The following is a 26,533-nucleotide window of genomic DNA, read 5'->3' as shown; positions in this document are numbered from 1 at the left end:
ATTATGAAGAGGTATGCATCAGAAGAATCATCAGTACATCATAGAAACACTTTCCATCATGAAATTATGAGAGAAAGTGCTTAGTACAGGACCCAGGGCACTTTGGTGTATCCGTTAGGATCATATGAAAATATGAAGTACAGATAGTATACACTATTTTTCTCTTAATGTAGACTTATCCTGACAATCATTCTGCAACAGATATTTCTTGAATATCTTCTATTTGCCAGGCACTATGCTAGGTTCTGAATATATACTAATAAATTAGAGAGGTCCCCTGCCTTTATAAAGGTTTGGTTGTAAGAAGGCAGGCATTAACTCATTATCATGCAATAACAATCACAAACTAATTCGCTCTCTTACTGAAAGAGCAGAGTGCTGTTTGAGAGTAATTAGGGTGACTGGATTGGGGGTGGGGACTTGGGAGAAGCTTGTAACCTGACACCTAAAGGACCAATGAGTGTAAGCCAGGAAGAGAGTTGGAAGAGTAGGGGAAACAACATTCCTAGCAAAATAAATTTATAAAGGGAAAACACTGCTTTTGTATTTGAACACAGATTTGAAATTTTAAGGTTTCCTACTATATTTTATAAAATATGAATTCCACAGATTTGATCCAACTTTAATAGTAAGGATGTAGCAGGGTAGAGGAGTATAAATTGTTTGGCTAGTTCCAGACCATTTGGCCAGTCTTCTTGTGTCAGACCTGTCACTACAAATGTGTCACTGCTCTAGTCATCCTAGCAAGTGACAGCTGCCAGCCCTATTTGCATAGGTCAGGAGGACAACTCCAGCCCTATAAGGACATGTTTCATTCTTAATTGGTAAATTGGAAAGATAGAGCTGATTGCTATAATTTAAAGATGATAAACATATGTTAATATGCCTAATGTACATAGTTGATGCAAAACCACTTATACTTTGTGTATCTTGTTTAAACTGATTGAGCAAGTAGAAATTAACTTTTAAATACTCAGTTCTGTTTTCGATTGACGAGTAATATTAAATTTTAATTTTTAAAACTTAGCATTAATGATAATGACATTACTAATTTTCTAAGGTAAAAACATTAGAATGTATTCTTAAAATAATTTTACTCTTATATTTTAAAATCTGCATATCTCTGTAATAGGCCAAAACCAGTTTTTGATTCATTCATGTATGTTAAAATTACAATATTTATTTTTCCTATATTCGGTTAAAATTCAAATTCTTATGAGATAGCCTTAAAAGAAAATTCAGAAATTTCATCCTCTGACTGATGTAACATTCGCTGTATTGTCTCTTCAGGTAAGTGATTCCTTCTTTGAGGTCGAAGCCCTCATGGAAAAGATGAGGCAGTTACAGGAATGTCGAGATGAAGAGGAGGCGAGTCAGGAAGAGATGGCTTCACGTTTTGAAATAGAAAAAAGAGAGAGCATGTTTGTCTTCTCTTCAGGTAAAAGCAGCTGTTACATACTGATAAAACTTCTAAAGCTTACAAAAAAGAGCCCACTTTTTTTATTTAGAGAATTTAAAAATTGTTAAACATCTATCCAAATATGTCTTTTTCTTTTAGAAAGGCTATTGCATAGGTATTCCTACTTATAAAGCAGGCAACTTAGAAAAGGAAGTTGTAGTGAAAATAGCTCTAGACTAGGAGGGAAGGACATTTGAAAACATCTCATTTGTACCTCAGAAGTACTGTGGGTTCAGTTCCAGATCACCACAATAAAGCAAGTACCACAATAACGTGAATCACAATAGTTTTGCAGGTGGAAGGCCTTGCCCTCAATTTGCAAAAAAACCACATCTGTGAAGTGCAATACAATGAGGAAGTATCCTTAGATGGAGGTTGGATGTTAGCTTGTTTTTCCATTTCTATTTACTTGAAACTGTAATTTCATCAACTCCTAAAGATAGTTCAGAAAGGTTTAGAACAGTACAGGAAACATTGTAAAAATGATCTCTCTCTCTCTCTCTCTCTCTCTCTCTCTCTCTCTCTCTCTCTCTCTCTCTCTCTCTCTCTCTCTCTCTCTCACACACACACACACACACACACACACACACACACACACACACACCCCACCCCCCCCCCCCATTCACCATCCTGAAACCTTTGAGCTGTTAAAGAAATAATAATATATATTGTAGGACATTAATATTAAAAAAAAATAGTTCAAGTGCCAAAGCTTAGAGCATAGCTGATTTGTTACCACCATAAAGATTATCCAAAGTGGTGTTCATACTTTGAGCACATACTTTTAAGTAGAACCTAATATCTATAAACTGGAGTGGAGACAGAGGAAAAATGAGTGTGGATGAAAAGCATAAAAAATTCAACCATGACTATTTTTTTGTAATAAATAATCTACTTTTATTATGCTCCATTCACTTGTAAGTAAGCTATTTCTCTTTACAGTTTTAAGACTATTTTAGTTGATACTGGTTAGGGTCAAAGAAAGGATTATCCTATTTTTACTTGTTACTGGTAAAATGAATTTTAACTAGCATCCTGTATTTGAAAAGTTTCCAGTAGCTTTTTTAATTATTTCAGATGATGAAGAAGTTACACCAGCAAGAGACATATCTCGTCACTTTGAGGATACTAGTTACGGCTATAAGGATTTCTCTAGACATGGGATGCACGTTCCAACATTTCGAGTCCAGGTAAAATCGCAACATGTTTATTTTGAAATAACTCAATTTGACTTAAAAGCCACATGGATTTGAGATCTAGGAAATGTTGCAGAAAAAAGCAACTTTCCTATGTATAGGCAGTTCCCTTAGGTATATTTATTGTATTGCTAAAGCTTGTAAATCATTTGCTCAGAACTTACAACACATTCACCCAAAACAAAATTACAGTGGTAGTTAGGTTCCCGGATGATGCATTAAAAACTCACTTAAAGTTCTAATATAGCTAAACAATAAATAATAGTTGTATTTGAACGTAGCTAGCATGTATAGCATTGATTTTTCCCCCCCTCCTTCTGAGCCCCAATGTTTTTAAAATGATGTGGTGATTTGTGCCCTGATATGCACCAGGCCTGAGTGATGAAAAATGTCTTCAGTATATCAAGCATTATGTGTAGGTGGACTGAAAGGGGTGAGAAAATCAGAGGTGAAAGATGTGTTTAAATACAGATACCACAAAAAATAAAGCATGACAATTAAAGTATCCCAGTTCCCTTTAAAATATGAACTGAGTGTTGTTTGAAGCAATAAGAATTTTTGAGGGTTTTAAATTTAAACCCTTGAGAGGATTCACATAAGTAAATATTATTTCAAAATTACTTAACACCTATCTCTCAGAGTGAATAAAGTTAGTGATGTAGGGAACATAATTATTGTTGGTAGGCCCACTTACTTTAGCTCCCAAATCATTAACTTTGAAATACATAGTAAATTTCCCCAGTACACTTATGTATATATTGAGTCCATGGAAACTTAGGGACCTGGTGGTCCTCCAGGATACGAGGCTCCTTCTCTGTTTTTGTTTTGCAGGAAGCACTGTTTTAAGTGCTTTGCAAGCATATCTCAGAAGCAACAGTAGCCTTATACCCTTGTACCAGAATAAAAGTTGACAAGGATCAGTTAGTTACCAAATATTTATCTATTCTGTGCTCTAGTTTTGTAAGACTGCTTCCAGTCCATGCAGTAGAATATACTGTAGTTTAAAGGTATTTTAAAATAATCTGTATAAATACTTAAATTCAGGTGAGTTGATATTCCCAACTTTTCCAGTTATTATAAGGAGCCTGTGTTAATAACTGTTTTACCAAGATTATGAAAATAATTGAGAACTGTAAGATTTCATTTCTTTGTTCAAGGAACAAAGATTATTTAAGGGAACAAAAAGAGACACAAGGAAGAGTTATGGAATATTTCTACTTGATAGTGAAATTGTGTCATGAAATAGATTAGAATTGAAGAAATCATGAGGGCTGGAAATTTTGTGGAGGGAGATTAGGAATTTAGATAGTTGAATGGTCCAAAGGCAGGGGCATTATAAGCAGAGGACAGTAATTGAGCAATAATTGAGCTTAGATTAAGGGATGTAGTGAGGGAGGAAATCAAAGAAACTGGCTGGGCTGCAGAGAGCTTTAAGCAAGGGGTTCCTACTTCTGACAAGTGGGAAATTAGTTTAAAATTGGTCAGGTTTGGCCTTGCCCGGTGTGGCTCAGCAGTTGAGCATCGACCTAGGATCCAGGAGATTGCTGTTTGATTCCCAGTCAGGACACACGCCCAGGTTGTGGGTTCGGTTCCCAGTGGGGGGCATGCAGGAGGGAGCCAATCAATGACTCTCATCATTGATGTTTCTCTCTCCCTCTCCCTTCCTCTCTCTGAAATCAGTAAAGATACATCTTTTTAAAAAAGAAAGAAAAGGAGAGAGGGCTCCAAGTTGGTCACCTCTGGATGCTGAGTAAGGAGACTAAGAGAGAGAAAGCTGAAAACATTGGCTATGCGTAAGGGGATGAGAGTCCATTGTTTTTTAAACTCACTGAGTTATAAAACATAACCTTTTGTATGTTGTAGTATAGAAATTAAAAACATCAGACTGGAGTGCAAGTGAAGCTGGGAGCTAGGGATGTACTAGAACGGCAGTGGATTCCAGCTGACAGTAATCACACTGCAGAACAGTACGAGTAGAACTATACTTGGCCCCGTTTTAATTATTCACATTTATTCTATTCTCTGTATTTAGGACTATTGCTGGGAAGACCATGGTTATTCTTTGGTAAATCGCCTTTATCCAGATGTGGGACAGTTGATTGATGAAAAATTTCACATTGCTTACAATCTTACTTATAATACAATGGCAATGCACAAAGATGTTGATACCTCAATGCTCAGACGGGCTATTTGGAACTATATTCACTGCATGTTTGGAATAAGGTTAGTCTGTTTTCTTATGTTTATAAAGAGGTATTTTCCATTGGACTAAATTATTCAGGTACTTGGAACACATACATACACAGACTCAAAATGATCCCCTCCCTCTCCAGTAGCTTATTTTTATGCTTATGCTTCAGAGAACCAATTTATTACAGCTTGGTTTGTTTCCTCTTTCCTGATTAGGCGGGAGGGAGAGTTAGGAACATTGACAAGATGCTTCAGGGAAGCGGGGAGAGAGGCAAGCCAGTTGGTCCTAGAACATAGAGGAGAAGAGGGAAAGTTTGTCACTGAACATCTTTGGTATCTTTTCTCTTTGTATCATCTGTTCCCTAACACATGTATATGTCTACCTTCCTGGAACTTAGTACCTGTATAGTACCCCTCTGGCTGTAACTCCTTCTGAAGCTACTCCATACTCCCATGATACTTCATCAAAGTGCAGAACTTTCATGTCCTGACTGTTAGGTATTCAGCCACATAATTATGTTATATAGGAAGTGCAGCCAATATATACCACTTTCTAACACATGCACACAAACTCCATGCCACGGTGCTTTCTGATTATTTTAGCTATAAAGTCAGGCTTTCTCTTGCTATCTATCAGTGGCCAGGATATTGACTTTAGCCTCCTGAATGGTTAGGACCAGCTTTGCAAGAACTACTCCCTTTTCCACTGAAAACCACATAGGGGATTTCAGTCCTTGGTTTCTAGAAATCATCACGCAGTAGAGTGGAGCAGACACTGGTGCCTCTGGCCATTTTCACTTAAAGCAGAACAGTGTCTCCCAAGTATAGTAGATACTCTGAAGACCATCTGTAGACCATCTTTTTCTCTGGGAAACTCCCCCCCCCTTTTTTTTTACTCATATGACCCCAGAAACTTTGCGAAACATGAGAAAAAGAATTCTAATTATTTTTATTTACACGGGTAGATTACAAGTTCTAGCTCATGTAGTAGTACCACTAATAGACACTACTGTCTGATTAATTTCTTATTCTCAGCAATAGTCATAAACTCTGCTTCTAGAATCTGTGCCTCAGTGTGGTTGCTTGTTCATGGCAGTAAATCCAAACTGTTGTGGGCATGGGCAGATTTCCTGTTCATCTCCCTAACTTCTGACTCTTGTCCCTTTTACTCAGTAATCACCTCCATTTAACCATGGTAAAGTTGTTATTGGGGGACAGCTGCCTACACAGAGTGGAAAAGATATAGCATTTCCTAGTGGTGTCTGTACTTTTTGTGAGAAGAAAACAGCTCATACATTGAAAATATAATTTTTACTTTGTCTTTTAATAGATATGATGACTATGACTATGGTGAAATTAACCAGCTATTGGATCGTAGCTTTAAAGTTTATATCAAAACTATTGTTTGCACTCCTGAAAAGGTTACCAAAAGAATGTACGATAGCTTCTGGAGGCAGTTCAAGCACTCTGAGAAGGTATGCACCTGTTGTGGCTTGTTTACTCTGTAACTTAGCAGGGATTCGTATCCTTCACCTAATCTAAAGCATCTCAAACCTTCCCATCACCTCTGCCAACCCAGAGAACATTGCAGCACAGCCGCCTCAGATACCCTTTGGGAGAGAACCTCATGGTGCTAGAGTAAAAGAATAAAGACAGGGAAGACAGGTGGCCTGGCTCTTCTTTAAATGTTGACATGGCTCTCACCACTTAGGAGAAGACTGTTTTACAAGAGCTTTTTAAAAAAATGTTTAGATAGAAGTATCTGGTCTGGTCTTTGATTCATCTGTATAGAAATTATTGAATGATGATTTGGCAGGGGAAACTGGTATTCTAATAAAGCACTGTCTAGATTTTCTGAAATACAACAAACCTCCAAGGAGAGATGTGATCAGGCATAAATATAAGCACAAAACATCTATCCAAAAAGAACATCAGATAGCTTTTCCTTTGAGAAATTGGTATTCAATAAGCCCAAGACTTCTAAGTTATTCACTGGCACACAGAAAATGTACTTGATTTTCGGTGTTTGTTTATTAGATGCACTGAAAAAGTGATTGTGAATGATTATAACCCTACCTTAAATGATGTTGTGTTTTATATGCAGGTTCATGTTAATCTGCTTCTTATAGAAGCTAGGATGCAAGCAGAACTCCTTTACGCTCTGAGAGCCATCACCCGCTATATGACCTGATGCCTTTCCTCCACTAAAGACAATGGAATAATCAGCAGATCTAGTCTACGAGGGGGAGGTTCTCAGCCCCAGGACCAATGGTAGATAAAAGAATTCAGAAATATATTGTGCCATGATTCCTTTAGTTTCTGCTATTTTACTGTGGAAATACCACTGTTGGCACAAGCAGTGAATGCTTGGCAGCTTCAGGTTTGTAGAGCTGTGAAGAAGGGTTGCCATTCACAGTATTTTGCTTTTTGAAGTACAAGATACTGTATAACTGTTTTATTACAGCAAATAGTAACTCCAAATCCTGTTGCTTTTATGTTAAATAACAAGAATTGGAGTGTGCAAGGAATGGGACTTGGATAGTTACATAAGCTTTTTTACATAAAGAATTTTAGACCTTGGTGCTGCTATTCCTGCTGGTGGAATGAATAGAGTGGCTGTTCCAGTTAAGCTATTAGTAATAAAAGTGAACACTGCTACTATCTGAGCCTACAGACATAATTTGTGTGGTTTTCAAATTAAATTTGCATATGTGTTAATTTTGTTGCATCTAAAAAAGCATAGATTACTCATAGCTCAGCAAAGACCGTTTTGATGGTAACAGTTCAATTCTTTCATTATTGTTTTTTAAATTCAGAGTTATTGGATGACATTGAATTTTACAGTGTCATTCTTAAAGATTTTCTTCAAAAAGCAATCTTAAATGAAAATGTATAAATTACAAGAAAAGCTGGCTATCTCTTGATATGCTGTTTCCCAAGATTCTCTGACACTGGAGGGCAGCTATCCTGTGCAGCATTTTTGTTTTCAGCGCGTAAGTTGTGTGAAATGTTGCTGTAGACTCCTGCACAGTCCCAGGTGCGTTCTGTTCCCACCTGCCTCATGGACCCCACTTTAAAGGTTGTACACTCCTTAAATAATAAAGCTGGAAAATATTTTAGTCAAAATATGATTTACAAAAATGCTAACTTCATTTGAAATGCAAACAGGTTTGAAAAAATGTATTGAGTACTTTGTATTCTGGAAGCCTGAATTGCTTTTGAAGTCTGTCAGTATTATTGGTATTTTTCAATAAAGAATAACTTTTCTCCAATTTTAGTTTGTTGTCTCAATCTCACGTCATGACTTCACAATCAGTAACAATTCTAAGTTTATATTTACTTTCATTAGCCATGTAGATTCACACTTAAATAATGCTATATCAGATGAGAGACTGCTATTAAATGGAAAACTCATTAATTTTGAAGGATACAGAGAAAAGTGGTCCTTCAGAATCTTAGGTAAGACTTTTTATCTTGGAAGTGGCTAACATGGCCCCCATGCCTTCTCCCTTTTGAACTGGGATGTTTTAGAGTTCAAATAGAATTACTAAAAATTATTAGAAACAAGGACTTATTAGGGAGTGACTATATAGCAAAAAATGACAACTAGAAATAGCTCTAAATTTAATCAAATTTAATAACTTTTAATACATTTAATACATTTAATACATTTAATACATTTAATCAAATGTAATAACTCTGTTACTCATTAAAACATTTATTGAGTTCAGTCTATTGCCCACAAATTTATAATGTGTGGGTGGGGGTGGGGGTAGGAGTGGGGAGGCACTAACTGACTAGAAATTGATATATTTATATTCAATATATTGTATATTTAAAGAAATGTATAAGTTCGTTTCTAGTTAGCTTACAGTAATATACACATGGTCCTACCCGCTGAATTTGCACCATGCCTTTGCCCTCTTCTGTCAGCTGCTGATCACGTAGCAGTGCAGGTAAACCCAACAAGTAAGCCTGCGCTGGATACAGTTCAAGTTTTACTTATTCTTCTGCTGCTTTGTCTTGAAAATACAAAACTTGTAAGAGAGACTGTGATCACGAAACAAGATCCAATGAATGCATCATCTTAGTCCACTGAAGTTTATAATCACTTAGAAATCACAAGTCAGAATGAAAAATTTAATGAGTAAAAACGTGTGCTTATACTAACTAATAAGGGAGTGTATGTGATGCAAAGTTGATGTTCCAATGCCGCCCATTTAACAGGTGCTTCCTGTTACTCAGAATGTTTTCTCAAAACTAAACACACTGGATTTCTAATGTTACCGTAATCTTTGAAACTAATAGTTTCCAAAATAATTAGGGATAGTGAAATAGAATAGTCTATGGGCTATCAACACCCTCAACCCACAAGAGGAAATTTTTTTCTTAAATAATCATGAAAACATTTCTGGTTGACATTTCCAGGATTTCATTTTTTAAAGCTGAGGTGTTTTGCAGGATTTCAGTTTTTAAATCTGAAGTATTTGGGGGAAAGTTTGGGGAACTTTTTTATGCCAAACTTAAGTATTTCTCACTAGAAGAAAGATTAAATTCCAAACACCTCTGTATTTACAATTATTTAAGTTTATATGATGTAAACTGGTGATATTTTAAACTTCATTTAAAAGCTAAAAGATTCTTATTCTAATGGTTGAGCTATTTCAAATTAATTTTGATAACACACCATTGGTAGATATGTAGATAAATAAAACTTGTTGGATAAGCATGTTTTCCAAGCATATTTTTTTTATCGTTAAATACTCTGAAAGTTTTATTACCGTATGTGTGACTAGTGACTATCATAAGCAAGGTGTTTAAAATTACTTAGATTAATGTAAATGCAGACAAGAATTATCTCATGACTGGTCAGCAACATTCAGACACAGAAACGTGTCTGTATGCTCATGACCAGTCAGCAAAGTGTTTAAAATGATGTCAACTATCGGAATGAATCTATTATCATTTACTTACAAATTACAGACTGTAATAAGGTGAGTGTCCCAGTAATTCTGCTGAGCCCTATATCAGGGAGGAGCCCTTGGAAAATGTGTTTGTTCCTGGAAATTTAGGTTTTTCTTGATAGGCTTTGAGAGCCTGTCCAGTCTGTGATGCCTGCCCTTGCCCATTGATCTTGGTATTTTGTAGGGTGAGAGATGAGTCAGCTTTTCTCCAAGCAGAATAGTAAACCCACTTTGATGTCCAAATCTTACTTTGGCTGGTATCAGATAACAACAGTAATGTCAATTTATTTGGTGGTTTTACTTATTCAAAGGCCAAGCTTACCCCACAAAGAATGGCGAACTAATAAACTACCATCATGTTATAATTTATTGAGAACCTACTACACACCAGACACTGTTCTCGGCAGTTTTCCCATTTAATTTTTTCCCCAAAACCCCCTATAATAAAATAGGTGTTATTCCCATTTTATAGTTGAAACTCAAGAAATTAAGTTACTTGTCCAAGATCCAAGTAGGGGAGAGCTAGAATTCAAATGAGATCTACCGTACACCTAAGCCTACACACTTTCTAGTACATTATAACACCTCCCTAGTCACAGAGAATTACAATTGGAAGGATTGTCTGGTCTAGTGAATTTTATTTCAAATGAAAAGAGGTAAAAATACTCCCTTTTTCATATATTTTACTTATTTAATAAAGAATAGGTGGCCCAAAGTGGTCTTGCCTAACTTTTCCTGCTTCTCTTAATATGAGAACCACAAAAATAATGGTGCCCAACCAGAAAGTTATTATTAGCTGACATAAGAATCAGTATAGATGCTTATGCAGCAACGTATTCCTAATAGTATTGACCACCATTCTTTCTATATACAAAATCAGAGAGCCTTCATTGCAAGGTTAACTACTGGGTTGACAAGCACTTAAATTCCAGGATTGTTAGATCAGGACTTTCAGACTAGAACTAAGTTATTGGCTAGAGAATAGAAGAAAAAGTCATTTACTTATTAAAAACCACGCATATATTTTTTTATCTTACATTTCTCACAGCAGAAAGTACATGTATATTCATTTTCCCATAATACCTAACAAGAAGAAATGCTTATTAAAAAAAAAAATACTTAGACTACTCACTAACATCAGTACCTGGAAAACTTTCAATATTTGTTTATACTGAAAAGAAAAACAAGTTCATGTTTGTTCCCACTCCTTAAGAATGAAGGTGACCTGACTTCCCATTTCTGGTGTTAACTTGCATCATGTTCGAAAGAAGGAACAGGCAGGGGCTCCAGGAAGGTACAACGGGTCTGAATTCGGTTTAGAAGCTGCTGTGCCACAGGTTTGAACTCTGTTTCCCAGTGGAGTCTGTGATAGTTTTTTAGGTCTTGGTCAAAACTGTCATCCAGTGCTAGTTCTTCATCTGTATCAGAAAAATTAAAATTACAGCAATTATTTGAAATTATCCTATTGAATAAAGTTTAATCTTTTTTTTGTTAATCCTCCCCTGAAGATATTTTTTCCACTGAATTTTAGAGAGAAGGAGAGAGGGAGGGAGCGAGGGAGGGAGGGAGCGAGGGAGGGAAACATCGATGTGCAAGAGCCCCAACCGGGGCCAGGATCAAACCTGTAACCCAGGTAGGTACATACCCTTGACCGGGAATGGAACCCAAGACCCTTGGGTGCGTGGGCCAACGCTCTAACCACTGAGCCACACTACACTGGCCAGGGCAGTGAAGTTTAATTTTTGATGGCACGAGTTCAACTTACCCTGGGTCATCCCTAATTCCAACATGACACAGAGTGCTGATAGTGTTAAAAGGCTCTTTTTTTCTGTTTTTGTTTATAAAGGCTTTTTTATTGGAGAAGTTCTTTACTCTCTTCTGTTCTTTACAAATATTTTTAAATAAGTGTATTTTAGTCTCTTAATAAAAAAAGGACAATAATCTCAAAAAATTCTAAATTTCATCGAGCCTTATTTCAACTAATCTCATGTGTATAAGTCCACATCCAAAAGTCAGGTCACAGTTGCTCCGAACAAATTATTAACAGGTTACTTCCTCACCTGTGCCTTAAAAAAGTTAATTACTTCAGTGGTTGACAGGTATAAAAAGGAGTCAGGACATCTTTTGGGAAAAAGTAGCACGGTTGAACTTGACACTTAAAACTTTACTAAAAATCAACTTAGCTATCTTCAGAACAGCCTGGACATACATCCTTAAAAAGACAATCAACCACCCGGCCCTATGTTTTGACCCGTAACAGTGAAAAGTGGGAGAGAGTGAGGATCCCAAGCAGCATAAGAATCCCAAGTGAGTCCAGGGTAATGCAGAAAGCACTTGTACAAAGAATGCAAAAGTACAATTTTAATTTGCTTCTGAATTTAAAGGCATCCTGAACTCTGTAAACATCGTAAGTATATCTATGCAGGCAGGGAGATAAATGGCCAGGAAGGTTTGTGGCTGAGCTGCCACCGCGTTTCTACTTGTTTGTGTTGGGCCTCGCACCCGTGTGAAGCACTTCAGGAAAATGCACTGGCCTGCCAGTCACAAGCCCGGCTCTGCCTCTTGCCAGGTCTGTGGCCGAGGCAGGCTTCTTAAGTGGTAACTGCTAAGTCCTGAAATGACCACAAATATTGCTACTTACATAATTTGAAAACTTTCCTCACAGGGCTAATTAAAATCCTATTAGAAACTGCTTCATTACTGTTGACACCGGGTTTTGGGTACTGAGTATTTCTGTACACCCTGCGTACTTTGGCACTATTGGGGTCCCCACCCACAAGAAGATAAGGGAGCCTGGAATCCCAGCTCGTTCCTTCCCCTCCTCTCCTCACAACCAAGCGAGCAGCTATGCGGCCCTGAGATAAGTTCTGGGCAAACCCTTCAGCGAGGCCTCCGTGGAGACTCCGTAAGCAAACCTGGGCCTCCCCACCCCCAGCAACCAGGCCCTGGGGGGGGGGTGCTGATGGCGCCGGGTGCCTTCCCAGCCCTGCCCACTGCGCTGCTTCTGGACGAGAGGCGTCTGTAAGCCAGTGGTGTCAGTTCTAGATCTGCCCCCTGCTCACTCTCTTCCGGGGTTCCTGAGCCCTAAACTTCCACTTGAAAATGAACTCTCTTGTTTCGTGCCCTTCTTTCCCAAGAAGCTGAGGGCTGCCCATGTGCCTCCCAGTCCCTTCTTCTGCCCAGGGTTTTGGTTGGAGTTGGTGGTTCTAGCAAATCTCTATTTTGGTGCTTTAAAAAAAAATCCAGTATCAAGACTATGTTACTTTTCTTGAGGCTCAGCCTATTATTAGTTAATCTATACTTGGACCCTTCCAATTCTAAACTGGGTTAGACAAGATAATAAAAGTGGCCAGAGAGCTACAGGTAAGAGAAAAGCAGGCTGAAATTTCAACGTAAATACAGCAAATGCATTTTTTAAATGCCATATTACACTATTAAAATTTGGAACTTGTAGTGCAAAGAATGGCAGAGACTAATGCAAGAAAAATTTAGATTTTATGATTTTCAAGCTTTTTTGACTATGACCTAAGAAATACATATTACATTATAACTGTATACATATTTCTATACAAATAAACAAATGTATTATAATAGAATACCCTTATTACATGTTATACATTCTGATATCTTCTTTGCTACTTTGTTTTTTAAAGATGCTGGTCACAGTGTGAAAAGCACTGATTTAGAAAACCGATCGTTCCTAAGAGTTCTCTGTGCACAGCACACTTCCAAACACTAGCGTTTTAGGCCATGTATTAGGAAGGATTAATGAATTTATCAGTGATCATTGTAACACAGTCGCGAATGTAGTTTAAGTGTCCTACAGCATCAATGAAAGCTTCTCCTACTTGCTGCTCTATTTCCTAGCTTGCTGCTTAGCACCAGGCAGCTCCTTGGTATTGCCCTATTTTCTTATAAGGCATAGTCCTCACATGTTGGAGAAGCAGCCGCTGGCTCTTTGGTGTAGGCTGGACCATGTGACCCTCTAACTTGAGTGTCGGGCCCCATTCCACCCCTTGTCGTGCAACTTGGATGCTAGTGATCCATGTACTTTATAATGAACATAAAAACCCAGTGTGTTTTACATTCACAATAATAACCTGCACACACTGATCGCCAGCTGCTGGCTCTCCTGAGAGAAGCTCATGGTGGACTAGTGTGCTAGGGCACACCACTTAAAACTTCAAGGTAAACACACTGCTAATGAGTTTATAAGAAGTGATGGTAATACATCAGGAAGTCTTAGACAACATTCTTTTTAAACCGCTTTTCAAAAAGACTGTCAACATCCCGGCATCCCAACCTTGTTCTGTACAATTTATTTTTCCCCCCCCGTCAGCCCTCAAGAAAAAGTTGGGTAACTTACATTACATTATGAATTGCCTTGCCATTATTTCTAAAAACAGTGCTCACGCTTCAACATGAGACTGTTGTCTAACAACTCACCCGGTTTTCAAAATGGCCTGTTTTTTAAAGCTATCTTTGTAAAAGAATTTAAATTCAAATACACTCTCGACCACAGATGCACTTCACTTGCTGCCGCCCAAATGGCCAGAGAGAGAAGTAAGAGTCTGAGGCCCCTTCTCCCGCGCTGCGGAGAGAAGCCGGGAAGCAGCCCAGCCCTCGTGGCTCCTAAGGAGGGATGGCGATCACTTGAGAAGCCCTGACACCGTGCTGGAGACGTGGCTTCTGATGGGCTGTGTTTCCTTGTGTTATCCATGTCACAGGCCCTTCCTCGGGTGGGGCGGGTAAGGGGATGCTGTGTAATGGGACAGCAGGAAAACGCAGGGCTAGATGTTTATTTTCTGATGGAAAGTCCTGGCTTTCCTACACTATGACCTTAGGCAAGTCCCTTAACCCTCTTAGACCTACTTTCCTTTTCTGTCACCTAGGCGATGACCTCAGAGAGATGGTGTGAGGATAGAGCGGACATGCTTTCGAAAGTATACGGCACTATTAAAACAAGGTACCACTAATGAGAGTCAGTCCACAAGCATCTATCCAGAATCTTCTTTGCATGAGGCCGTACCCTTTCCTAAAGCGGCTCAGCTGGAGCGGCGAGCTGAGACAAAACAACTGTGCAGGAGAAGTCACACAGCCATGATTAATTGCTAAATAAGTTCAGATTTTCCATGATCAGACAGGGGGCTTGGAAAGCTCTGTGAGAAGGGCCTGCGAGGACAGGCAGCCTCTGGCTGGGCAGATGAGGGACACACATGACAGGTGCAGAGGCTGGGGAGGCCACGCAGAGGCCCAGCGTGGCTCTAAGGGAAGGCCGGGTGTGCGGAGCAACAGGCCCCCCGCCACGTAGTGCCTGCCGTGTGCGCTGCCCTGCGGAGAAGCTGGCCACGCTCATGCGCCCCCCTAAGCCGCCCCTGTGCCCCATGGTCCCACCATCCTCGTTAGTTATGGTTGAATTCCCCGGACTTACGTGCCAAAGGAAGCCACAGATCGCCTGCGGTGGAGGCAGCGGCCACCTGAGGCGCAGGAGCCCTACGGCCCAGAGAGTGACTCTCGCACCCAGTCACATCTTCTCCCCCAGTGGGAGGCGGAAAGGTGTGCCCACAGCGGGGGCGCTGCAGTCGCACACACGGATACTGCAAAAGCAGCCTCAAGGTGGTTGAAGCCACGACCAAGCAGGAGCCTGGAGGGAGCAGGGGGCGGCAGGACTTTTCCCATCTGCGCAGAGCAGAGCAGGGCCAGGCCTCCAGCGGGGGGGGGGGGGGGGGGGGGGGGGGGGGATGGTGCCAGCCACGGAGGGGGCAGTCAGGGCTCCGGCTCCCCCTGCAGCTACCTCCCAGGTGCTCCCTGGCAGGCTTTGGGCAATATGCTGGCTTCCTGGCTTCAGAATTCTGGGGATGGGGAGGATGAGTGTGTTTTTGTTAAATTCTGTAGCTGACCCCCATGTCCTGCCCCGGAGGAGAGCTGAGCAAGGGCAAGTCGAGCTTGCACTTCTCCTGGCAACCGGGCGGAAGCTTCACGTTCACAGGGCAGACTGTGAACTTCAATGATTTAAAATCATGTTCGTTTTCCCTTACTCTCACACCAACAAAATTATATTTATCTGGAAAAAGCAAATTTCACAGGAGCCCAGCAAACCTCCTAGCTCTGAGTTTCGGTTTAATGTGTCATCATCACGACGCTCCGGATTTACGAAGCACCTTGGCGAGCACGTTTTGCGGGCCTGGCGAGCGGCAGGCGCTGTATCAATCTCTGTCTACACCAGGCTCATTTATCATCCTCGCAGCTCTGCGAAGTGGACATCAGTCTCAGCACGGGGACGAACGTGCTAGACAGGGTGAAACCTCTCTTGTAAGCGCCAACACGGGCTCACACGCACACTGACTGCGGCCTCTGGGTCTTTCCACTCAGGACGTTTGGTCCTCGTGACTCCCTGCAGCAGGGCAGCGATGATCAGCTCCCCATTTTAGAGGTGAAAAGACAGCTTCTGAGAGATTCTCTTATCAAACGACACCACCTGAACCCCAGTTTCCGAGCAAACGGCTCCTTTCCACCGCCCTGCTGACACAGATGGCGCTGGGCAATGTAGGGCCTTCTCCATTAGGAAAAAGGAGTATTGAAAACACTCCTACTGCCCCCAGTCACTGTATGGAAACAATTATCCTAAAAATGGAAGTTCTAAAAATGGAAGAAGCTGTCTTCTTTCCTCTGGTTCGTATCAGCGATTTCCCACCTTCCAAGGTATGGACTGCACTGGAACGGCAGATAGTGTCGCAGACGCTGACCAGATGTGGGCCAGTAGGGCTCAGTCAGGGTTCTCAGCTGACAACTAACACAGCTGCTAATTAACTGTACAGATTCACTCAAAAGCATGATTTAATTCACAGTAGCTTTTGCCACGTTTTCTCAATTACAACGATTCTTTTAAACAGCATCATCTTGTATTTATGCACTCTATAGAAAATGCAAAAGAGAAAAAAGCCCTGGAAGAAATCATGACAGTGTCCAATGAGTTAAAAGTTTTTGTGCTCCCACTGTAAATAACATTTGGCCTCTTCCAGATATTTCTTAATTATAATCATCTTTACCAGGCTGTTGTTGCTTAGAGAAATATAGCTGCCCAAATGCATGGCAATCTTTAGCCATACAGGGCACAGAAAAAAGATTTACCTCACTTTGCTAATACTCACAGACGACAGTGAGGAGGCTTACCTAAAAATGATGACAGCAGGACCGAGAGTGTGTTGGTGTCTTCGTCTCCAAAACATGAGGAGGCATTAGTGATATTTTCACTGAAGTTCCATAATGTTTTGCAAACCAAGCAGGCCAGCTGCCAGTCAGTAGGGCCAAAATCCCTTAAACAGTCCACTAACCTGAGTTAATGAAAGTTAAACTGAGATGTTATTAGGTCAGAATCTCTAACTTTTATATATTTAGCACAATAATGATTATCCTTCTCTAATATTTAATATGCAACGTGTATAATTTGGCGATTATTTAAAATAATTTTCATATCTACAAATTTAAATAGCTATAGAGTTGCAGTAATCTGCTTCTGAATTATTTTATGTGTCCAATGGAATCTAAATCCCCTCTGCAGCCCTAACTTCTCTTCCAAATATTGAAATCTCTCTGCCCCAGAGGAATGACAAGAGGGGCCTACAGTCCCAGGAAAACTATGCCCTCTGAATCCAAGAGAGTTGGAACTCCGTGCCTTGAAACTTACTTTTTAATGCCACCCCCTTCCTTTAGGATGACACGCTTGTCTTTATCCACAGCGAGGTTTAGGAGAACACCACATGCAGAAAAGCACATATCCTGATGGTTGGCGTCCAGCAGTGCGATCATGAACTTGTGCACTGGGAGGGCAGACAGCAAATGCAGACAGTAAAGTTCAGGTTCTCGGCTGTAGCTTATTCCCCCTTATTTAAGGGGAAAGGGGAAAAAGCAAAGGGGAGTAGCTTGCAAACTGCAAGCCCTACAGGGGATTTTACCCCATTCTTCCTAAGGCATTACCCATTGCCCAGCAGCGGGTTCCCCAACACCCACCACGTCCAGAACCTGCTCCCACCCCCAGATCCTCTGTCCCCCAGGTATTGTTATATCTGACCCAGAAAGCAGCTCCCTCTGCAAGGCAGTAGTGTAGTTCTGGCCAGTGGAAAGGAGGAAGCCATGGACTTCCCACCACTCAAGTGACATTCATCTTTAACATCTCAAGGGCCTTTGGGAACCTCCAGCAGCAATTTTCTCTAAATACACAGCCCTGGGGAGGGGTCCTATTGAGATCTTCCCAGAAGTCCTCCAGGGCCACAGAAGTCCTGATCAAAGCACCGGAACCGGCCTGTGGCAAGGCAGGACCTCGTGGGTAGGGGGCATCTCAAGCAGGGGCCTGCTCCCGCCTCTGGGACGGTTTCCCTTACTCCTGGGAAACGGAGCTCATTGTCTTGTTTTCTCAGCCCCCCCCCTGGGCCTGGGCAAAGGGCTGGGGGACAGCGGGGAGGTGCGTGCCCTGCCTCCTCCTGTTTTCCTGCACGCCTGAGAGGCGGCCACCCTGCTCTGGCCTTGGCCCCACGGGTGGGCCCAACAGTGAGCTTGGCAAAGGCTGCCTCACATACATGTGTTCTCAAGGGTCTAAAGAGCACAGCAGAATGGGAAGCGCCGTCTCTGCGGTAGCGAGGTGATGGGCAGCCGCTTGCTGCTGCTGGTTTCCTCCATGCATTATCTAAACTTTCTATCGTCAACATGGATAATTAGGTATTTGTGGAAGAAAACGGGGTGCTGTAGTAAATAATAAATTCCTAACTGGAAAGGCCGTGGAGGGTAGTCACACCCCAGGCCTATCACTTCTGTACTAAAAGGTTTTAAGCCAGCTCCTCCATTGTTCTTGTTCATCTAGGATAACGCACCTTTGAGATGTCAGAAGTGATGCCTCTCAAAGGGGTCACCACCCTTAAGATAGCATGTAATCGTGTAACCCAACCCCCGCCTCGCTTTCTCCCACCCTTGTGCAATTCTCCTCACACTCCTTCCTTAATTTCAAGCATGTAAGAGAAGCTGCAAAATTGCTATTCTCAGCAGCATTTGAGACCTTGCTCCCCAGGATATGTCATCAATTTGGCTCAAATAAACTCATAAAAATTCTTTGCAGGTTTGGACATTTCTTATGTTGACATGTTTTTAGTTGCTATTCTTATGTGAAATATTTGAGACATCCAGAGAACGGTGACTATAAACTCTTGTGTACCTGCCATCCAGTTTAAGAAAGGTCTGAATTTGCATAGGATGGAAATCAGATGCATTCAAAAGAAAAAGGGCTACTGTATATATGAAACTTTCTTTTTCAAGAAATAAAACTTTACCTGTCCAATTTTATATCTGGGCATTCCTTTGCCTCCAAAGATAACTTCTGTCTTAAATGTGGAGTTTATCAGTTCCAAATACCATTTTTACCTTATACCAGTACTACATGAGTGTATTACATAAACAATACCCCAAGATTGTTTTGCATATTTTAAAACTTGCCTCAATGGCATTATTCTGTATATATCCCCCTATCACTAACATTTTTGCTCCTAGATTTTAAGTGTTTGAGGTTGATCCATGTTGATCCATAACCTCTAGTTCATTTATTTTCATTGCTATAAAACATTTTGTGGTGTGACTATGCCATAATTTATTTTTCCTCTTGCCTGTTCATGGACATTTGTTTCCATCTTTTGCTATTACAAGTAGTACTGTAATGGACATTCTAGGACATGAAGGAGACTTTCTCTTGAGTCTGTTTCCACGGACAGAAATGAGAGCATAGATAACTCGATTCACTCACACACACCCACACACACACACACACACACACACATGCCCCACCTTGGGAGTGAGAAGGCCTCCCCGAGGGAGAGGGAACGCGGAGAGCACGCCCAGTCCACCCTGGCATCCTGCGCCAACAGCCTTACGTCCGCGCGGAACAGAATGTAAAGTACTCGCTCGTCCCAAAGCGGAAACAAGCGTTACACTGTCGTGACCCGAGCTCTCAGGCAGCTCCGCTGTTTACTGGCGAGAAGAGCATGTTTATGAATGGAATTGTCACTAACTCACCATTCTTCCGTACAATGAAATCGCAGATGTCACGGTCCTGGGAGAGATTTCCAAAGACACGCACAGCCTCCAGGACTCCGTCCATGTTGTTACTCACGAGCAGCTTTAAAAGCACTGGGTTTGGTGACCAGAGAAATAAATCAGTGAATTAAAAAAAAAAAAAAATCTATCTTTATTGAGTTCAGAGAGAGAGGAAGGGAGAGGGAGAGAGAGATAGAAACATCAATGATGAGAGAGTCATTGATAGGCTGTCTCCTGCACGTCCCCGACTGGAGATGGAGCCCTGACCGGAAATTGAACCAGGATCTCCTGGATCATAGGTCAATGCTCAACCACTGAGCCATGCCAGCCAGGCTAAATCAGTGAATTTAAGTGTTGATTTAAAGGCTATTAGAAACCAATAACATAGCTCAATAATCACAGAAAGTACTAATAACTAATACTGATAATTCAAAAATTAAAAATGATAATAAAATACAAACAGCCAGGGACTTTAGCAAGAACTAAGAAGCTAACTTTTCCCCATAGTCTAATTTCTCAGAATCAAATCAGGCTCTTAGATATTTGTTTCAGGAAATCAGGAAATATGAATGCTTCTAGAACTATGTTTAGTTAATAAAATCAAAACCTTAAATGAACATGCATCTACCCAAACCCAACTTTGAACCTTACATTCAGCAACATGTAGCTTTTGGTCTTGAATGACAGAATTCTTCACTTGGTAGTAAGATAAGTTGTTGATTGTTGCTGTAGTATTGATGACCAGCTCCTCACAATCATCAATTGACTTGTATTCTGAAACAAAGTAAGGGAATCACAGACTCACCATAGGGCAGAAACAAAGCCATCCTCAAGCAGCATGAATCCAGCTGCAGCAGGAACTCGCCCTTGTCTTGGGCTAGGTCTGTGCAAGGATGCCACTTGCCTTGGCAGTTTGCTGCTTTATTTCCATGGCCCTTCCTGCAGGGAAATGCACCGCATGCAGGAGATCACTCCTGCCCAGGGTTGAGAACATTAAGCTCCATCCCTCCAGCCAGAGGGTCTGTAGTAAAGCTGAGGTGCCAATGCACCAGTGAGCCCCGCCGTCTCTAATCCCATCTGGTTCCCCCTGACCCTAAACATGCAGAATCTGGTCACTCTTCACCTGCTCTGCTACCATCTAACCCATCTCTCATCCCCTAATTGACTTCTGTTCATCCACCTTCACCGCTCTGAGTCTATCCTCAGCATGGTGATCCTTTAAAAGTTAGTCAGATAATGTCATTGGTTTCACTTGGTCCCCGAGCCCTCCCTGGGCTGCTCCAGCCCTGACCTCTCTGGTCTCATTTGCTGCTCCAGCCCCCAGGCCTCCAAAGCCACTCACACTGGTGTCTATTTGAACATGTCAGCATGATCCTTCCTGAGAATGTGTACACTGCTATTCCCTCTGTCTGGAATATATTCTTTCCCTGGTTATCCATTTGGCTCACTCCTTATGTGCTCCAGGTTGTTGCTCAGATGTCACCTTATTGGACATGGCTTCCTTAATCACTCTATATAAAATGGCACCATTCTTCTCTCTTCCCCTGACCCTACTTTGATTTCTCCATAGAACATGTGACCACTTGACTTATATGTTTAATATATGTCTTCTAGTCCTAAAATGTAAGTTCCACCAGGACGAATGATTTGTCTGTTTAATTCATTGCTACATTGCCAGCACCCTGAGACAGTGTCTTGCACACAGGGGGCACTCAATAAATAATTGCTGAATGCAAGAATAACTGAATGAATGAATGAGTGAACCCTTTAGCTTAGCACTCAAGTAATTCTGTCCCTGTCTTTCACTCAGCCTCCAGACTTATCTGGCCACAGCGCAGAGAAGGGCAGAGGCAAGGATGCCAGCGAGGAGCCTCCTGTGGTATTCAGATGACAAATACTGTGGCTTAGGCTTGGGTGATGGTGGAGATGGAGCACAGTAGACAGACTGAAAAACTATTTAGGGAGGAAAATGGACAGTACATGGGATTGTATTTGGAGATAGGGATTTTAGGAGGCAATTAAAGTTAAATGAGGTCACCAGGGTCCTTATCTGATAGGACTGGAGGAGTTATAAGAAGACCTGCACACATCAAGAAAGGCCACGCGAGCACATAGTCATCCGCAAGCCGGGAAGAGAACTCTCACAGGGACCAAATAGGCCAGCACCCTGATCGTGGGCTTCCAGCCTCCAGAACTCTGAGAAATAAATTTCTGTTTTTTAAGCCAACCAGTCTGTGGTCTTTTGTTCTGGCAGCGTGAGCTGACTAATACAGGAGGGAAAAGATAGGGCCTGAATAACTGCAGGCTGTAATTATAGATAATGTAACAACCTGAAAAATAAAAAGATAAGGAAACTTTAATCACGTGGACTAATGATGGAAAAAATTTAGGATTTTTGAACTCTTAGTGGTTATTCTGGCCAATTTTTAGTAATTGGATCTATATTCTTTATAAATATTGCCATGCCATTCACGTACCATAAAATGCACCCTCTTGCAGTGTACACACAGTTCAGTGGGGTTTAGCAATAATATGTATTACTATGTTTTCATTTTTTAAAAAATCTGGATTACCCTTGAGGCGGCTCTGAACGGAAGAGGACTTTTCTTTCACAGGGCTGCAAAGTCTCACTAAAGTGAGCTGACTGTACCAATAAAACCCTCAGCACACCCAGCCCACAGAGCTCCCGCCGCCTGAGCCGGGGCCGTACCCAGCGTGGCCAGGAGCAGGCCCACCACACTCGGGCTGGCGGCCAAGGCGGCCCCGACGCCCGGGTGGATGGCCAGGTTGGCGAGCACGCGGGTCAGCTTGACGAGCACGTCCTCCGCCGGGGCCTGTGGCTTCTGTGGCCGGGGCTGCTCCTCTCCGTCACCTGCTGGCCTCTGGGGACGCAGATCCAGCTGGGAGAACGTGTGGAATAATGACAGCAGGGTTGGGATGCTGCCTTTCTCTCTGAAAAACTGTTCACGAGCCTGGTTGTTTTTCGCTGTCAGGTTGCCAAGAATGAAAACAATACGAACGACTAAGTCCTGCAATAAGTGAAAGGCGCAGAGTTACAAGTGCACAGCGGCTGGGACAGGTTGTTGGAAAGAGTACAGTATTTAATTTATTCACGATTTCATTAATAGCAAGATGGAACACGGCTGGCTTCGATTAACTTGTATAGGATTTGATTCCCAAGATTGGTGCAAATCAACAGGCGATTAAAGGATTTGGCAGCCTGGGAGGAAGACAAACTGATGCTTTTAGGCCTATTAACTTCAGATCCTTCATCTGAAATTCTGGCTGGACTATCTCTTTTTTTTTTTTTCTAGAGACCGACTAGTGGAGTGGGATATTATTACTAAGAACAATGCATTACGTAAATCTAAGTTTTTCTACTGACAGGTTTCTGGAGCATCCAAATCTTTTCCTGAAAGTTCGCCTCCTGGGGAAGCGTTGAGTTTCTAAACATCAGGCAACAATGGCTAGTCAGGTGGTGCTACAGGTGGCTGTTACCTGGGCACCGCTGACGCCTGGGGCTGGATAATTCTTTGCTGAGGGCGGGGGGAGGGGAGGGGGAGGGAGGAGGGTATTGGTGCTTGTGTTTAGCAGCATTCCCCCTCCCCCCACTGCCTTATATCCACTTTAAAGCAGTATTTGTCTTTCTTGACCTGGGTAGTGGTAACGTGGGTGACACATTTATAACTATTTGCTAACTAACTGGTACACATCTGTTTCATGAACTTTTCTGTATATATTTCACAATAAATAAATAAATGTTTCTAGAAACCCCAAGATGAGAACATTTTACAACTAAACCAGATACAGAAACAATTACGTTGGTAATTTGACAGCAGACCTATGGTTGGCCTTACATGTGGTGGTGAAGGAGGTCCTAGGAAGGGAGACTTGGAAGGAAAACTTACGACCGGCTTGAGTGCTAATACTTACTATGCTGAGTGTTGTGCTATTTTACTGACGAGGAACTGGCTTGGAGAAGTGCCAGGGTCACACAGCCAGTGAGGGTGGATCAGGATTTGAACCGAGGATTTCCCAGACCCGGAGTTCTTTCAACACCCATGCCCTACTTCTCACACCTTTGCCATTTAACAATCTCCTCCTTGGACTGCCTTCTTTCTAAACAGTTAGGGAATTATCTCCTTTTAAAATGCAAATATGTCCCCGGGAGGGATTCCAAATAAACCTTTGTTTATCAGATTAGTAGTTATCAGTAGCCTTAAAAGGGACAAAAGGGAGAGGGCTGGGCTGAGTAAAAGCAGGTTTCCTGAGTGATCCTCATTTTTCAGAATACATGTGACCTTTACCCACTGTTACTAGTGGCCTAATCCAGGAAGACTACATGCATTTTTCTTTGAACAATTCCCTTGAAGTGGGGGCTCCTCCCACTTCTAAGATTCTTTGATTCTAACATCTCTGTGGTCCTAACGCGGCCCAGATGAATGCGTCGGATGTGGGAAGAAGAAACTCCAGGCTATGAGGCAGGAAGAGTGAACGCTGCTAGAATACCTCTCTCCCGGCCTTCAGGGAGAAGGAGGGGTGGTTCCTGGCAGCCGCGATGCCAACTGCAGGATGGCATGCGAGATCCACGGATGGGGAAGGCAGATTGCGCGTCTGCAGCAGCCAACTTCCAGCAAATGCTGTGCTCACTGTTTCTGTCCACTGTTAAGGCTTTCTCCCCCACCCCGCCCCCATTCTCAAACATATTCTCCACGAATGAATTGAGGGAGCACAGAATAGGCCAAAATAGAAGCAGTCTCCAGGAGGTTGGCAGAAGTGGTGCTTCCTTTTTCCCAAGCCAGCGCTTGTCTTGACTCATCTGGAACCCTGAAAGCGGAGGCGGAGTGGGGGGGTGCTGCCGGGCCCCTGAGCTCACCACTGGGGGCCTCTGCACCGTGCAGGGAACTGCCCAGGGACAGCACTGTGGAGAGGTTATTTACTGTTCCACCGCCACAATTCATCTCATCTACAGAATAGCACTTAATTAAAATCCTCTAAAGATTTGAAAAATTGGATGAAGGCCAAAATCACTGATTTGCAGAGACCACCAATTCCACAGCAGAAAGCTCTTTAACAGGCATTTCTCTTTTGAGGTACAGATTCTCTCCTTCGTTCTTAGACAATATCTGAGAACCACATATAAATCAACAGTGCACTTTTATGGCATTTCTACTAAATTTAACACAAAGTTGCATATTTCTACCACAGCTTGAAATAGCGAAATGAAGATGAAACAGGAGAGATAATTTTTTTTTTTTAAAGAAGGCATTCTAGTATAACCAGTTCATATTGACTTTCTAATTTTGCTTAAAATGGAATCGGCCTAGCAACAGCTACGGCCAACCAGAGCTCAAACAGGTCCACCTGCTGCGAGGAGCCTGCCCTCACCGTGCGTTCCAGGGTTAGCCTGCAGGATATTCCCTTCGGTTCCACATTTGTGGTGCCCTAATGAGGAAGCATGTTACTCAATCTGAATGAGCTCCACAGGCCTGGAAAGAAAATCGCTTTCCCTGGAACAAAACAAGGAGCGGGATATTGCTGAGCAGAATGGTCTACGTCAAGGTCCAGCAGCAGCCGTAGTGGTTGTTAAATGTTACTTTCCACATGAGCGAGTTTGGCCTAACGTCAGTGGAGGAGATTCCCCCTTGCTCAGAGAGCTGGAAACTGAGGCTTCGAGAGGCTCACTGACCCCAAAGTCCAACACGGGTGAAGAGAAGGGGCGGGACTTGGACGGATTCCAAAAGTTTCTATCGTCACCTGGTCTGCTCATCCCCAGTGACCCTCATCTTCCCCATCTGCCAGACTCAGGCCTAGGGGCGTCTCTGATTCCTCCGTCACCCTCCTCAACAACCAGTCACCAAGTTCCTTCTGCTCTATCATCTCAAAATCTCCCCCAACTCCCTCCTTCCCAAGCTCACTCCGGTTAACCTGTTGGGGGGGCTCTTGTCAGAGATCCTTGATGAGCTCCTCCCCAGTGCAATCAACGTTAACACCACTTCTTGAAGCACAGTTCTTACGTCACCCCCTTGCTCAAAATATCCACTGCCTATGAACGTCAAAGCCAGTATCTGATGCGCCATCGGGCCCCATGCGACCACTTCTGCGTGACCTCACAGTGCTCCCCGCCCACAGCCGGCCACAGCGAGCGCACCTCTCCCTGACGCCCACACCCTTCCTATCGCACCTTAAAATAACCGACGTGCACAACCATGGGGAAGGAACCACCTTGTGCTGGCACAGAATAAACCGTGTTCAGCAGTCTACTTCTACGTAAAGGAAAACACTTTAGAAAGATTTTCAAGAATGGGTTGAGATGGAAGGGGTTGTAAATGTGCTGAGACAAAATAAGTTACTCAACATGCCCTATTTAAAACTTGGTTAGAAACTTCTTGTGCAATCTGGATCTGAGAGCTGAATCAGGACTTGCAATTTGCAACATTTACCCGACTTCCCCCCTCATTCAAAACCCCGACACGAATTGAGCTTATTAGGTGGTCAGAAGACCAGATGAATTTTACCAGTCTAGTGCAGATAGACTGCATTACTGTAAAAATGCTAATTAGCCCTAGGGTACTGAAAGTAGGTCAACAGTTTGCACAAGTGCTGAACCATACACAATGGAAGCGTCTGAGATGTTGGAGACTCAC

General features: G+C 42.2%; 2 protein-coding genes across 3 annotated transcripts in view; one reads left to right on the top strand and one right to left on the bottom strand.

Moving 5' to 3' along the window:
* Positions 1-8,117, top strand: part of SESN1 (sestrin 1) — an 89,826-nt gene extending 81,709 nt beyond the window's left edge. For both annotated transcript variants that reach the window (XM_016217503.2, XM_087817543.1), the window contains exons 6-10: positions 1,291-1,438; positions 2,537-2,649; positions 4,688-4,878; positions 6,176-6,320; positions 6,950-8,117. In XM_016217503.2, coding sequence (XP_016072989.2) covers positions 1,291-1,438; positions 2,537-2,649; positions 4,688-4,878; positions 6,176-6,320; positions 6,950-7,036 — 684 coding nt within the window. In that variant the 3' untranslated portion in view covers positions 7,037-8,117. The remainder of the gene's footprint in view (positions 1-1,290; positions 1,439-2,536; positions 2,650-4,687; positions 4,879-6,175; positions 6,321-6,949) is intronic.
* A 1,998-nt stretch (positions 8,118-10,115) lies between these two features.
* ARMC2 (armadillo repeat containing 2) overlaps positions 10,116-26,533 on the bottom strand; it is an 81,737-nt gene continuing 65,319 nt past the window's right edge. The window contains exons 12-17 of the mRNA XM_016217563.2: positions 22,597-22,915; positions 20,538-20,660; positions 19,866-19,979; positions 17,497-17,629; positions 16,983-17,143; positions 10,116-11,227 (exon numbers count right to left, since the gene is read on the bottom strand). Coding sequence (XP_016073049.2) covers positions 11,055-11,227; positions 16,983-17,143; positions 17,497-17,629; positions 19,866-19,979; positions 20,538-20,660; positions 22,597-22,915 — 1,023 coding nt within the window. The 3' untranslated portion in view covers positions 10,116-11,054. The remainder of the gene's footprint in view (positions 11,228-16,982; positions 17,144-17,496; positions 17,630-19,865; positions 19,980-20,537; positions 20,661-22,596; positions 22,916-26,533) is intronic.

The sequence above is a fragment of the Miniopterus natalensis genome, chromosome 5, assembly GCF_054644295.1.
Source record: "Miniopterus natalensis isolate mMinNat1 chromosome 5, mMinNat1.hap1, whole genome shotgun sequence".
NCBI classification, from domain to species: domain Eukaryota; kingdom Metazoa; phylum Chordata; class Mammalia; order Chiroptera; family Miniopteridae; genus Miniopterus; species Miniopterus natalensis.
Note: the sequence above shows the minus strand (reverse complement) of the source record. Positions and strands in the feature narration are given on the sequence as shown.